At 37.2% G+C, this 15,674-nt stretch overlaps 2 protein-coding genes across 21 annotated transcripts in view; one reads left to right on the forward strand and one right to left on the reverse strand.

The window, feature by feature from the left end:
• ANAPC10 (anaphase promoting complex subunit 10) overlaps positions 1-5,544 on the reverse strand; it is a 209,576-nt gene extending 204,032 nt beyond the window's left edge. For 9 of the 19 annotated variants that reach the window (XR_008524790.1, XR_008524791.1, XM_054554520.2 and 6 more), the window contains exons 1-2: positions 4,783-5,199; positions 3,274-3,400 (exon numbers count right to left, since the gene is read on the reverse strand). Coding sequence is in view for 16 of the 19 variants with exons in the window: in XM_054554520.2 (XP_054410495.1) it covers positions 3,274-3,400; positions 4,783-4,803 (148 nt within the window). In the remaining 3 variants the exon portion in view is untranslated. Of the gene's footprint in view, positions 1-3,273; positions 3,401-4,374; positions 4,763-4,782; positions 5,200-5,410 lie in introns of those variants that run through there. The other 10 variants (XM_063723682.1, XM_063723683.1, XR_010139802.1 and 7 more) reach the window with 8 other exon arrangements.
• Positions 5,545-5,570: 26 nt separating this feature from the next.
• Positions 5,571-15,674, forward strand: part of ABCE1 (ATP binding cassette subfamily E member 1) — a 30,902-nt gene continuing 20,798 nt past the window's right edge. Inside the window, exons 1-4 of one of the 2 annotated variants that reach the window (XM_009240344.4) lie at positions 5,571-5,745; positions 11,676-11,805; positions 12,878-12,963; positions 15,316-15,413. In XM_009240344.4, the coding sequence (XP_009238619.1) occupies positions 11,703-11,805; positions 12,878-12,963; positions 15,316-15,413 (287 nt within the window). In that variant the 5' untranslated portion in view covers positions 5,571-5,745; positions 11,676-11,702. 2 annotated transcript variants of the gene reach the window in all.

Here is a 15,674-nt window from a genome sequence, read left to right on the forward strand (position 1 = left end):
CCTAAGTCAATGCTACAGACACAGAGGAGGGGACTGACCACCAGTGAAGGAAAGCAAAAAGTTCCACCCTCCTTCCAAACCCTTCTCTCCCATAGAGGAAAGGACTTAAGCTGCTGTAGGAGGAGAATCAACCCTGTTGACCCCAGGACACAAATACAATCCATCCTTGCTGAAAGATGAGTAAAAGAAAAAACTCTCCATACCTGAGAGAGGGGCAAACAACAGTCCTTTCTCAGAGTGAGGCAGAAAACTCTCTTCCACAAAAGACCAGCCACAGATACAAGGCTGTCATGAATAGGAGGGGCCAAAATGCTGAGGCCAGGCACATACAGCCTACCTAAGACTGCAGCTGCACTAGGAAAACAGAGAACTAACCTGCCTCTCATACCCTGAACTGAGTAACGAAACACAGTATTCTACAGCTGGAGGTGGGGCAAGAGCATGGCGAGAGGCACCCTCTGTAGTACAAGTGTGCACCAAAGCACAGGAAAACTGGAGTGGAACTATTACATAGAAAAATAAGAAAACGTCTCTGGCACAATGGTCTCACAATAAGCACAGGGCATCTTTAGAGGAATTTGAAGCCTGTGAGACACTGAAGATAACCATAGCAGAACAAAACTCAAACTCAGCTCAATTCCCAACTAATGCAAATCCCACAATAAAGGACAAATGATAGAAAAAAAGCATCCATTTCAAGGTGTAAAAACCATTTATCTCAGTATCTACTAATCTGCACATATCTGGCACTCAAAAAAAATGACAAACAAAAAGAGAAACAGAATTATCATAAACAGAAACAGACCCAGACATGACCCAGTTGTTGGAACTACCAGACAGGAATCTTAAATAACTATAACTATGACTAAGATGTTAAAAAAAAAAAAAAAAAAAAAACCTAGAAAGGTAGATGAAATGTGTTAACAGATAGGAATTTCATTGAACTCTTAGAGTTCAATGAAAACTCTAAGAGTCAAATGGAAGAGCTACAAATAAAAAATATAATATCACAGATGAAAAATTTCTTAGGCAGAATTATCAGTATATTCAATAAAGCCAAAGATGAATGCAGCAGATTTGAAGACAGGCCAATGAAAAATACCCAAATTGAAACACAACTAAAAAAAAGTGAAAAAAAATAGAGTACCCAAAAGCTGTGGGATAATACCAAATGGTCTAGCATACGTATAATTAGATTCTCAGATTCTTAGAAAGATAATAGAGAAGGAACAAGGCAAAATAAATAATTGAAGAAATAATGGACACAATGTCTTTTACAACCTAGTTTCAAAAGTCATATACCATCAGTTTTGCCTTATTCTACTGGTCCCAGAGACCAATCCTGACACAATCTGGAAGGGGTCCACAGAAGGGCATGAATACCAGAAGGCAAGGATAACTGGGGACCATTTTGAAAGCTAGCTACTACAAATCTGGTGAATGGATAAACAAACTGGTACACCCATATTGTGGAACAGTAATCAACAATAAAAAGGAACAAACTACAGATATGTGCCACAGCAAAACCCACAAGTGAATTATGCTAAATGAAAGACACTAGACCCAATAAGCTACATACAGTATTTATAATGGCATTCTGGGAAAGGTGAAACCAAAGGGACCCAAAACTGAGCTGTCAGGGGCTTGGAAAGGCCCAGAAGACTGACCATAAAGAGACATGAGGGAACTTTGTGGGATGATGGCAATGTTATATATTTGATTATAATGCTGCTTATATGACTGTACATGTCTGTAAAATTCATAGAACTGTACACCTGAAAAGGATAAGTTTTATAGTATGTAAATTATACCTCAATAAAGTGCTCATAGAAAGACAGAGAAGGGAACCTTGAGGGGAAACAGAAGAGGCTTGGTTGAGAGGATGGATACAGGAGTCGTAATGTGCAAATAATAAGTTTCTGAAAGAAAGATGACTACTAAACTAATAACATTATGAAGTTCCTCAAGCTAAAGAAATTTCTCCAAGCTTGAGCCTGCAGGTGAAAACTGCCTATCAAATTATGGGTTACAAGGGTGAGAAAAGATATCCTGGCAAATGCCATGAACTCAAGAATAAAGAGAAAAACCTTAGACGCTTCCCAAAAAAAAAAAAAAAAAAACAAGTTACTTAGGAAAAAAAAAAAGAGAGGTAGGCATAGGCCTTTATACCCACAACATGGCAAAAGAAGATAGTGAAAGAGCATTCATAAATTTTTGAGAGAAAAGGACCGCCACCCAAGAATTCTATCCCAACAAAGAGTAAAAGGAAAGTATTTTGGTGTATGTTATCACTCATTTATCCAATTGAGAGAAACGACCAAAAAAAAACCTAAATAACAACTGAATCATAGCAGAGATAGAGGAGGAAAAGAGAAGACCTTATGACATATGTAGATAAATCTAACTAGGGAATAGTAAAGAAATTGGACAGAGATATAAGATAAAAAAAATCCAGTGCATTAGAATTAAAATAAAGCATCTAAACAAAAGGAATATTAAAATCAGACCAGTGTACAGTAGTATCTTTATCTGCAGTTTCATCTCCGCAGTTTCAGTTACCCTTGGTAAATCATGGTTCAAAATATTAAAAGGAAAATTCCAGAAATAAACAATTGGTAAGTTTTAAACTGTGTACTGTCTGAGTAGTGTGAAGAAATTTCTCACCATCCTGCTCCATCCCACCCAAGACATAAATCATCACTTTGTCCAGCATATCCACACTGTGTATACTACCTGACCGTTAGCCATCAACATCATCTGCTCCTGATATCCAATCATCAACATCATCATGGCTTGATGATCCAGAATCACCAGAAGCAGATGCTCCTCCTTCTGAAGTATTGTCAGAAGGTTAATAGTAGCCTAACACTACATCACAACACCTATATTCTTCACCTCACTCGCTCTCATCACATAGACATTTTATCTCTCACATCATTGCAGGAGGAAGGGTACAATACAATATTTTGAGAGCGAGAGAGACCACTTTCACAAAACTTTTATTACTTCATTACTTCTATTGTTATAATTGTTCTATTTTATTATTAATTATTGTTAATCTCTTACTGTGCCTAATTTATAAATTACACTTTATCACAGGTATTTATGTATAGGAAAAAACATAGTATTAATATAGAAAGGGTTCAGTACTATCCATGGTTTTAGGCATCCACTGGGAGTCCTGGAATGTATCCCCTGGGATAAGGGGAGATGACTGTACGAGGAAACTGCAAGTGACTATTTCCAACAGCTTTTTTGTTTGTTTGTTTTTACCTGGTTTGCAAGATGAGAGTGACCAAACAGCTTGTGACCCAATTTCCCGTACTGTTCCAGTCCTTTCCAACTGCTTGGGGTCAGCACCAGGAGGTGTCTTGTTTGGTGTAGTCATTTTTAAAATATTCTATGTAGAAAACAAGAATGCACACATTGTATCAGGAAGTGGGCATTTTTCTACAAAAGGTTTTTACCAAGAAAAATTTAATGGAACTCATACACCCTGATATTAATCATTTATTCTGAAGAATACAGTTAATATAATTAAATCACTATAATTTAAATCTTAGGGGCTGGGCATGGTGGCTCACACCTGTAATCCCAACACTTTGGGAGGCTGAGACAGGAGGATCATGTGAGCCCAGGAGTTCAAGACCAGCCTGGACAACATGGCAAGACCCCATCTCTATTTTTAAATAAATAAAAATCTTAGGAGTTCAGGTTTTGTTTCGTATGACCAGATATGCAAAGCAGTGAGCTATAGTAGTCAAAAGAGCACAGAATCAAAATTTTGGCTTCAGTATCTCCTTTAATTAGCCTAGACTTTGAGTAGGTCTGGGCTTTATTTCCTCTCCTGTCAAAGAGGTTCACTTGATGATTTTTAATTCTACAATGCTATGCAGTTCTATACTTCTATGGCTGAAAATTCAAATGACTTTTAGCCCTAGAAAAGTCAGACTGAAATACTTTTATTCTAGGAATATATAAATATTGATCCTCATTTTATTTACTTTATTTCTTTTTTTTTAGAGACAGGATCTAGCTATGTTACCCAGGCTGGTCTTGAACACCTTGCTTCAAGCGATCCTCCCACCTCAGCCTCCCAAGTAGCTGAGATTACAGGTGTGAGCCCATCGCCCCACTAAGATCCTCATTTTAAATATTCATTGAGTAATGCAGAGAACAGTGACACCTGCCCTCTAGCTGTCAAAAGTTTTATTTAAGACCCAACCCGGTGGCTCACACCTGTAATCCCAGCAGTTTGGGAGGCCGAGGCAGGTGGATTGCTTGAGCCCAGGAGTTCGAGACCAGCCTGGAATACGGTGAAACCTTGACTCTAAAAAAATTCCAAAAAAATCAGCCTGGTGTGGCGGCACACACCTGTAGTCCCAGGGGGGCTGAGACAGGAGGATCACCTGAACTGGGAGGCGGAGGTTGCAGTGAGCCGAGATCGTGCCACTGCACTCCAGCCTGGGTAACTGAGCAAGACTCTGTCCCAAAAAACACAAAAATAAAAAAAATGTTAAAAGTTCACTTACATATGCTCTTACCATAGAAGATAGGGTCAGGAAAATGGCTTCAAGATTTTGAAGTGAATAACTTGCCCATTCTAAAAAGGTTGACCTCATCTTTCACATCTTTTGTTAATTTTACTAACTCTATTCATATGTGAAAAAACACTTCAATATTGGATCGTGAACAATATGTAAAACTGCTTTGGTAGCGCAGTTACTGCTACTGAACATTGTTATACATGCTATTCAAAATAGGTGCAATAGTTCTGCATACCGTTTCCTTGACACCTCCCATTGTATCCGAAGTTGTTCTCTAATCGGCACACAAGCACTTGATACTCACTAAATAACGGCAGAGACAACGGACTGTAAACTTTGGCAAGGCCTGAGGCTTAAATGCTCAATAAGTAATTTACTGAATGAATAAACAGATGAATAGGTTCAGTCATGAACTAGTTATTTGTCACTTGCCTGCAAGTTAGGTGAGCTCTAGGGCGAGAGTATTCAACCTGCAACCATCATTACTAACTGAATGTCCTGTTATCTAAAAAACGATAGAAATAAAGCCCATCTTTAGGGCGGAATTCAACTGCCGGACTTGGGACTGGACGCCACCAAGTGGATAAAATATGGAGCTCGGAAAAGATTGGATTCCCGGCCTGAACTGACCACACAGTTGAGAGGAAGTTGAGGCCTAGGAGAGCGCGCAACAGCAAGCCGTGCAGGGACCAGACTCTGTTGGCCCTACTGACACCTCTAGCGTTAGAATGACTAAGGCTCCACTCCTGACCCACCGGCCTTGAGGAAAGCGCGAACGTAAAAAAAGATTGAAACCGGAGAGGCGAATGCATCTGTTTACGCTAGGACCACGCTCGACGTCGGAGAAAAGCCCACACACTCACAGTTTCCAGACCTGGTTGCTTGCCGAAACTCAGGTTCTCAGGACCTCCAGCAGCTCCGTGCCACTCCCACTCGGCTTCCTAGGACAGCCTGGCTTCGCCAACGGCGTTAAACAAAGGTCGCAGCACAATGACGTCATATCTCCCTACCTACCTCCAGGGTTCCGCCTCGCGCTCTATGTCGCGCGCGCGCACTACGTCCTATGGCTCGCGCGAGCGGCGGCTGGGCACCGCCATTTTGGCCGGTGGCCGTGAGAACACGCTGTGTGGCTGAAAAGTGAAGGCAAGAGCTGATTTGGCATCTGTGCTCCCCTCCGCAAGGGGATCGTTTTCTCCAGGTACGTGAATAGCCCGGAGAGGTTTGGCTGTTAGCTGCCATCTGCCAGGTTGGAAAGACTGTAGGGACGTTCTCCGAGAGCCTTTGGTTAGGCCTTAGGTGGCGGAGACAGCAGCAGCGCGTGGCAGCGGCTCCTGCGGGACAGCTGGAACTGATGGAGCGCGGGCGACGCCGAGAGCTTGGGGGCGCCTCGGTCTTCACCTCCAGCCGACCCGGCTGTCGCCGCTGTTGCCTGCCACACCCGCGAGGGACTTCGAGAATGTACCTAGATGCCGTAGTCTCCACTCCCCCTTTACCCCACTCCAGCCCTGAAGCTAAACCTGCTGGAGAGGAAGGCACCTTTAGAACTTACAGCACTCTGTAGTACCCCCACACTCCTCCAGTACCCTAAAATGGATATATTGTCACATGTGCGTATTTGGTTGTAGGAAGTCGTGGCTTCCACGTTTTGTTGAGTGGAATGAGTCATGGCATCTTGCCGCCATGAAGTCGAATACTCGCTGTCTACTCCCAGGCTTTATAGAAATGATGCCCGCATGTCGCTCTGCTTTTCTCAGAACAGCGTGTACGCAGCTATGACTGGGGTTGTCCCAAGTAGTTTCCCAGTAGAAATCCTATAGTTTTTTTGGTACGCTTTTATAGCACTCGGCACTTTCTCCCCTTACCCGTTTTTCCCTTTATTGTATCTAATACTCATTGAGATCAAGGTTGATGTCTTTACTCAGAATACCTTTATTATCTCTTCAGGGCTTCGTACATTGTAGGCATTTAATACGTATTGTGAATGAATGACAGCCAAAGCCGAATTCCCACCTCTCATGAACTACATAAGCTTATTTTCTCTTTTTTGATGGTAAAAATCTATAAGAGGAAGAACTGTCCAAATAAGTTTTATTTTTTTACTCTTTCCCAACAGGTCTGCTAACTAGTCATTTGTGATAGTGGCATTTATGTTGCAGTAGTTTGTCCCGTATTCTGAGAATATTCATTGTATACCAGCCACCTGACAATAATGCTTTGTTAGTGTAACCAAAGGCTCAGAACCTGTATTTGAACCAAAAGCTGTTTGGGGTTTGTGAGCTTTTTGAGAACTTAGTTCTCCCCTATTTTAAAAAAGGGAGTTTGTTTGTTTGTTTGTTTAGAAGAGCATTTAACAATTGGGAGGGAGGGGGAGAAAACAATATTAAGTTAGAGTTCTTCTAAATGTCTTAAACTTAAAACTCTTTGAAATCAGAGCCGTGTACCACTCCTAACTTATACATGTTTTGTAAGACTAATAAACTACAATAAGCATGGGTTAGACTATTTCGTGTGATACTAAACATCATTAGTTAACAGCAGTCTTTGAAATGCTTTTACACAGCATTAGTTATTTTGGCTTTAGACTGTAAATGCTTCCAAGTATTCCTCACTTCCTTTTTTCCTCTCAGCTGTAAGAATGACACTGAGGGTCATTGTTCTAGTGTCAATTTTGAACACTCTTGTCTTTGAATCTGAAATATCCTCAAATCCTTGTTTGCAGGAGCCTGTTAACTATAGTCTTCCTCTCCAAGCTTTACTGTGCCTAACTTTTCTATTGAAAAACAAGTAGGGAATCCCCTTGCCCCAATTATTGAAACTGATACAGAAATTGAATTAAAAGTGTTCACACAGTTAATTAGCAGTTCTACAAAGAATCCATGTTCATTTTTCTTAAATGCATTACAATTTATCACTATTTTTATAGAAATCAGTTTATTAACCACTTCTGGTATGTTTTTATTCTTCTTTAAAAATCAAGCCAGGGTAGTGACATGCACCTATAGTCCCAGCTATTCGGGAGGCTAAAGTAAGAGGATCCCTTGAGCCCAGGAGTCCTAGTCTGTAGTGTCCTGTGATCACTCCATTCAGCCAGGACACCATAGCAAGATCCCCATGTCTTTTTAAAAAATTGTCTTTTACAGTCTTTTGGTTTTTAAAATAGTTTGAAAAATTAAATATTTTAGTAGTTTAACAGAACTAAAGTTTAAGCAATTTCGTGATGATTTATCCCCTGGAGGGGAATTCATTATGCTCTTTCACTGAGTAATTTGTAGAAAGGCATTCAGTATTTAAATTAGAATGCATGGTGTCCAGTTTTAATAGCTTGCTAAAGAATCTTCATTTCCTAGAAAGTTGTCATTTCCCGAATAATAGCTTTTTTGTGACAATTCAAGTCGTCTAATTTCTTCCTCTTCTAATCTTTACAAGACCTGGACCAGTTTTTAGAGGAATAGAGTCAACCTGTTTATTGGAATAACCCTGTATTTATTACATGAACATTTAGTCTCCTTTTGAATGATTTTGTTTTTCAGTATGTAATTTAGTGGACAACTGTCAGTATAAAATATTGGTAACTTGCAAGATTTCTAAAGTTGTTGTAACCTACAGGAAAATTATTTACTATATTTAAATTCATATTCTCATTCATTTAGCAGAAATGTTTGATCTCCTGTGTGCTAGGCACAGGTTCAGCCACTGGAATGAACAAAAATTCCTACCCTCATGATGGATGGAGTACATTCTACTTGGGGAGTGGAAAAATGTGTGTGTGTTTGTAGAGAGACAGAATATACATACACACACCCACGATAGATGTGTGCATACACACCAGATATATATATATATATGGAATATATAGTATGTCATATAGTTGAGCTAGGGAGAAAAATAAAGCAAGAAAGAAGGATGAAGAGGCAGTTGGGTGTATTTTTTGGTAGTGTATATTGTGGTAGTGTAGTTACAGAAGGCTCACTGAGAAATAGTAAAGATTGGAAGGAGTAGTAACTCTCTAGGGGGAATAGCATTACAGGCAGAAAGTGCCAAGATCCTGAAGCAAGAACATGCCTGGCATGTGCTGGGAACAACAAAGAGCCAATGTAGCTGGAGCCATACTACAAGAGCTAGAGTAGTTGGAGATGAGATCAGAAAGTTAACAGAGGCTGATCAATGCCTCATTGATTATTTTCAGGACTTTGGCATTTACTCAGATTGAGAATGAAGCCATTGCAGGATTTTAAATAGAGGAGTGACATGATCTAGCTTACTCTTTAAAAGGCTTACTATGGTTCCTGTGTTGAGAATGAACTGTTGAGGGTTAGAGTAGAAAGAGATGAGGGTAAAAGCAAAGAGATCTGTTAGGAAGCTATTTGAGTAATGCTCGTAAGAGATGATAATGATAGCTTATACCAAACTCATGAGAAGAGATCAGATTCTGGATGTTTTATAGCTTCAGTGGGATTTGCTATTATTAGGTGGAAAAGAAAATGACTTCAAGGATTTGGGCCTGGGCAAATGGAAGACTGGAGTTGCCATCTAACAAAATGGGCAAGACTGCTGAAATTTTGGTGAGGATTTCAGGAGCTTAGTTGGGATATTCCTCTTAAGCCTTCCAGAGATGTTAGGTGGGCAGGAAGGGTTCAAGAGAGGTATCCTGACTAAAGATAGAAATTTGGAAATTGCAGTATATAAATGGAATTTAAACCTGTGAGACCAGAATAGAACAACTTGGGGAATGAGTATATGTGGAAAAAAATGACCAAGTCTTAGAGCACTGTCTGCATTTAGAAGCCTGGGAGATGAAGATGAGTGACCAGGAAAGTAGTAGAAAAACCGGATTAGTGTATCCTAAAACCAAGTTAAGAAAGGGTTTTTATCTAGTAGGAAAAGTGTTTGTGTCAGATGCAATTGATTGGTCAGGTGAATTAAGGTCTGATAACCATTTGTTTTAGCCATGTGAAGAACAATGATGGCTCAACAAGTTTTGATTAAATGATGGGCTCTAGAGCCTAGAATGGATTCCAGAGAGCATGTAGCGAGAAATTTGAGACATTGAGTATAAGCAACTCTTTGAAGTAGTCTTGAAGAAGGAAAAATAAAACAATGGGAGACAATGGGGTCAGATAATAGAATGCCTGAATGCTGATAAGAATGAGCCAGTGGAGAGAATAATTGATGAAGTTAAAGACAGAAGGGAGAATTGCTGGGACATTCTTATGGAATGTCTTCTAGTGTACAAATGGTCTTAGCTAGGGAAATACATACAGTGTCATTGCTGGTTGGCATAAGGGTCCATTTGAGATGATGAATTTAAAGGGAGACTAGTCAGCAGGTTTTGTGTTTTTTTCCCCCTACCCATTTTTAGCTCTATGTCTGCAGGTGAAGAGTCGAATTTAACCAAGATTGTGATTTAGGGTATTTTAGCTGGGTAAGAAGGAAAATAAAAACACCAAGAGCCGAGGGACAGTGGAAATATGATAGAATCAAGAGATAAAGGTTTGAAGAATGGAGGAATCAGGGTTGTTGGATTGTTGTGTAGTAGGGGGTGAACTGAAAAGATAAGAGTGGTGGTTGGAGAATGGAGTATTTGAAGGTGAGGTTATAGAAGGATTGCAATTACTGGTAATGATAAGGTCTAGGATGTAACCAGAAAAAATGAATGGCTATGGTAAGGTAGAAGACAAGCTGTTTGAGGAGAGGAGTTAAATGAGAGGACAGGAAGGTCGTCTGTGTAGCATATTGAAATCAAGAACTATGTCAGGAGTTGTAAAAGAGTGTGTGAAAGTTAACGGGCTGAAATCTTCAAAGAATGAAAGGGAGTGATCTGGTGGTTACTACTAACTAAAGCAGTTAGGTAGTTGAGATGCAAAACTTTTTAGGGAGGAGGGAGAGATAATAGTCTAGGACAGCATTGAGGAGAAAAATCTCTTATCCCCGTCCAAGCCTAATGATATTGATGGGTGTGAAAAAGACTTGAGATGTCTACAAAGGGAAGCAGTCTATCAAAAAAAAAAAAAATCAAGATTGATTATCACAGTAAGAAAAAGACAACATGATGTCTTTCTAAATGGATAGTCTTGGTTTCAGATTCATTCATTACTTATTAGAATAAACGAGTATTAAGGCATTTTTGGAATTTTTTACTTTAATCAGAAATTAATTTCTGAACCACTAAGCCCAATATTGTAAAAGATTTTTAAGTTCACTTTGATCTTAATGCTGTGTAGTTGATTAAATTGGAATATCAAGACTTATAAAAGCTTTAAAAGTGAGCATAGTATGTACATGTAGTTACTTGGTCTCCTTTTAATTTCATTGCTATTATGATTATTTGCCATTTCTGTCAGTGTCATTATAGTCAGATGTACACAATGTGAAGTAATGCTTAGTTTGGGGGAAGAGCTTGTGGGATTTCCCCCATCCTGCTTCCCCTTTTTCAGTTTTCCTGGCTATTAATAATTCTTTTTCCATTAGAGCTTTAGATTTGCTTTGTCTGGGTGGGTTGGGGTTTTTTTTTTTTTTTTTTTTTGAGACTGGGTCTCACTCTTATCCAGGCTGGAGTGCAGTGGTGTGATCTCGGCTCACTGTAACCTCCACCTCCTAGGCTCAGGTAATCCTCCCACCTCATCCTCCAGAATAGCTGGGACTGCAGGCGCACACCACCACATGTCTGGGGTTCTTTTGTTTGTTTTTTTTTCTCATGAGATTGAATTAAATATATAAATTCAGGAAGGGTTTAAGTCTGTGATATTAAATATTCTTTATTATAAAAACTGAGATAGCATGTCATTTGTTCAGGTCATTTATATCATTCGGTGTTGTTTTAAAGTTTTCTTGTGTATATATCTTGTTGAGTATATTCCTAGGTATTTTCTTTTTGTTGCTATTGTAAATGACATTTTTTTCTTTCCTTATATAAACCTTCTGATTAAAGTATATATGTAAAATTTGATTTTCCCAACCTTACTAGATTATAGATTATTTTACAGTTTTTACATTTGTCAAAATTTATATTTTTTTTGCAGATAATCATTTCATCTCCATATAATGATCATTTATGTTTTCCTGTCTTTCATGTATGCAAATTAGTTCCCTTAACTAATTGCATTAAATTTGTTGATTTTTCTTTCATAGAAGAGCTGGATATTCTTTCGCACGGTTATGGCAGACAAATTAACGAGAATTGCTATTGTCAACCATGACAAATGTAAACCTAAGAAATGTCGACAGGAATGCAAAAAGAGTTGTCCTGTAGTTCGAATGGGTAAGCTGTTCTGTGGATCATTTAAGTATAAAAGAAAACCATGAAAGAAATCAACTGGTTTGATAATTCTTTATGGACATTAGCATAAACTTTGTGTTCACCATTAGTTTCATAAAACTGTGAAGACAAGAAAAGTAGTTCTAAATTTATTTTATTGCTTTGTGACTAAAGGATCCTATTTTTTAAAGAAAGACCAAATTGTAGAATAATACGTCAATATTTAAGTGTATTGGATGTGAACTCAAAGCAGAGTTCAGCCTACTGATCTTGAAATCTACAAAATCTTATAATTAATATTATATATAGTAATTAATTACTATAATTAATGGGGAAGGGTTACAGTAAACTTTGACAGTATTTTCATATTTAAAAAATGAACAAAGAGCTTAATAAGAATGACTATTCATAAGGTTTAACTATATTTTGAAGATTAGATAAATTTCCAACAATTCAGTTGAAAAATTATTGGTAGTCGTTAAGGGCTATGTTAAGTAATTGTGAATATACGAATGAGGCATAGAATTACTGAATCTTAGAATTATTGAAACTTAGAAACTTTAGTTGTCATCTCTTATTGTCTCCTTTGCTATTCAGAAATTCCATTATCCCTAATACCATGTTTAATTTTAGCTGTATGTTAGATGACTGCATACCTTTTTGGAGTTTTACTGATCTAGCTACAATAGTTCATTCTTTTAATGGTCTGCCTTACCATTTTCAAGGCATGTTTTGTTTTATGAATTTAAAATTTAGGTTAATCAGCTTAAAAATATTTCAGGATATGTCATACTTTTACTAGCATATTTTCTTCCCCAGTAGTAAATTAAGTAAAATAAATATACATTAAAGTCATCTCCCTGCTGCCAAACAAGGATATTCATATAAGTGATTAGAAATCTGTCCCCACAAAGCACTGATTTAAGCATTATCTCAAATGCATTTCTTTGTGTGGCCTTTGTTTTTGAAAATCTGCTTCTGTATGGAAATTTAGAACCAGCATTGCCTAAATAACAGTGTTTGGAAAATTAGAAGATCAAAGGAAATGGCTTAATTATATCTTTTCCTTTACCAGGAAAATTATGCATAGAGGTTACACCCCAGAGCAAAATAGCATGGATTTCCGAAACTCTTTGTATTGGTTGTGGTATCTGTATTAAGGTAAGTAATATTTTATTTACTGGATCAAACGTGTAACCTAAAACTGAAATGTGAAAATTCTGGATACTATTGCTATAACTACTTTAAGTGAGGCAAAGTATAAAGCAAATGAATAGAGAATGTAAATTTAGGAAAGTGGTATTCTAATATCAGTAACATTGTTGCTTTTTTAAATAAATTAAACCACCCTTTTTAAAAGTTACTCTTGCTGTACTCAACTTTATAAAGCCATTTCCAACCAAAATTTCTCTTTTTTCACCTTTTTATAAGAACATTACCCATCACATTACATGTTTCTTTCAAGTCTGTATTGAATTTTAAATTCACACCTTTTAAATAGAAATGCACACAGCCAAAAATTTTAAAATTTAACCTAATTCTTAATTAGGTTAAAGAATTAATCTAATTCTTCTACTGTATTACACATGCTTCTATTGAATTTTTCCCTATAGTATAATACTTAAAATAGCTCAATTATTAATAGTTTTTGTTGCCTTGAATAGTTTGATTAAGCTTTTGACTCATGAATGGTAAATTTCCAACTTTAGTTCATAAAAGAAATTTAGGAGCTAATGTGTAACATACTTAATTTAGATCTTTCTGTTTGTAGATATTATAGAAAGGAGCTTCACTAGAATTCAGATACCACACTATTGTGCAAATAAATCGTGTGTATATTTCACATTGGTTTCTGAATCCTTGTTTAAGTATCCAGAAAGATTTCGTGGATACCTGAAACATTTTCACTTGCTTTGAAAATATAAACAGGAAGCATTCCTTCCAGCAAATATTTACTAATCTCTTACTAGATAACCTGCCTTTATCCTGGGTGCTAGGAATCTGGTTTTGAGCAATATAGTATCTATTCTATTTTCTCTCTTTGCTGCTGTAAGAAAATTAGATTAATTTAAATTTTAAATTTTGGATATACACTTGAGTGGCTAAAAACATACTAATGAGATGGTCCTCTTTGAGGGTGGAGAAGTAATGTATAATTCCTGAACACTAAGATATTATAATGCACCTCATATGAACAGTGGATATTTTTTTCCTTGTAGAATTAAGAAGTTTAAATGACTTGCAGCATATAAGCATTGTATGTACATTTAAGAGAAGAGGATAATGGCGGTAACTCCACTATCCTCCACTATATTATAGAAAAATATAATTTGTAAAAAAATAGTTTTGGTTAGAGGGTGGAAATTACTATATTAGAAAGCAAGAGTAATTATCTGTTTTTATAATGTATAAAATGGAAATTCCCTGGAATCTCTGAACACAGAAACTTTGAATTGGTCCCCTGAGCTCATTGAACGTGTCTGCTGAACAGATCTCTAATAATATGAGGTTATAATTTTTGCATGTACCTCTGTAGTTGTCTGTACTTACGAAAAATTTTTCTAGCCACATTACCATTCTTAAATGACCTTCCTGTTTTTGCTATTCTTGTTCCTTGGACAGTCATCTTACAGTCAAATGTTATTTGAATAAGCCTATGTGTTTTGTTTTGTTTTTTAATGTGAATTGACTCCGAGAATTCAAGTATGTTATTCATATAAGATAGATAAAAGTCATAATGGAAAGACATTAATCCCTGGTCTGTGCAAATATGCTAGCTATTGGTGGGATGGAAATAGCCCAAAAAAGGATAAGATCCATGACCTCAAACGACTTTACAAGGTAGAACAGGAAGTATACAACGGCAGGAATAATTGAAGGAAACAGAGGGAGAACATCTGTTTTGGAAAGAATATGAAGTCATATATTCAGTGACTTTTTTGTTGACTTGCCTCTTAGCCTCCCCTTATCTAATATGTTTTAACAAAACCAAACAAAAAACCTCAAGTTCTACAAGGTTTTTCAATAAGTATTAAGCACTCTTTAAATGTATAGGATTACACCCAACACTAAGGGGAATATCAAGTTACAGTTGACCCATTAAATCACAGGTTCAAACTGTGCAGATCTACATACACGTGTATTTTTTCCCCCAACCAAATGCCAATTGGAAATAGAGTATTTGCAGGATGCAAAACCATTTTAGAAAGGGCTGACTTTTTCTTTTACTCAGGTTCTCCAGGGCTGACTGCAGGACTTGAGTATGTGCTAATTTTTTGGTGTACTTGGCAGTCCTGGAACAATTTTCCCCACATATACTGAGAGACAATTGAAATAATTCTAATGTTCAAGGAACCTTTTATTTTAAGTAAATAGTAAAAGGAAATGAAACATTTCACATCTTTATGAAATCATGTTTAGAAGATTGCTTATAAAAATATTTTTAATCCATTTTAGTTATGTGTATATGTCTACAAATTAATACAAAAATTAATTCTTTACTTTAAATAACAGAAATGCCCCTTTGGCGCCTTATCAATTGTTAATCTACCAAGCAATTTGGAAAAAGAAACCACACATCGATATTGTGCCAATGCCTTCAAACTTCACAGGTATATTTTCACATCAAGATTCCTCTTCTGTCAAGTTAAGAGTAAAATACATTTGGGATTTTAAGAGAAATGCAGAAATGGGGGGGAAGTGCTATTAACCAGTCACTAAAGGAAAATACAATATTATAACATCATGCAGAATCATACTGTATATGACTGTGGTTCATTCTGGCTAACATTACAATTACCTATGGGACTTTTTAAAGCTACTAAATGCCCAGGTTTCAGCCCAGTTTAATTACATCATAGGGTCTGGACCTT

This window comes from Pongo abelii, chromosome 3 (genome assembly GCF_028885655.2).
Source record: "Pongo abelii isolate AG06213 chromosome 3, NHGRI_mPonAbe1-v2.0_pri, whole genome shotgun sequence".
Lineage (NCBI taxonomy): Eukaryota > Metazoa > Chordata > Mammalia > Primates > Hominidae > Pongo > Pongo abelii.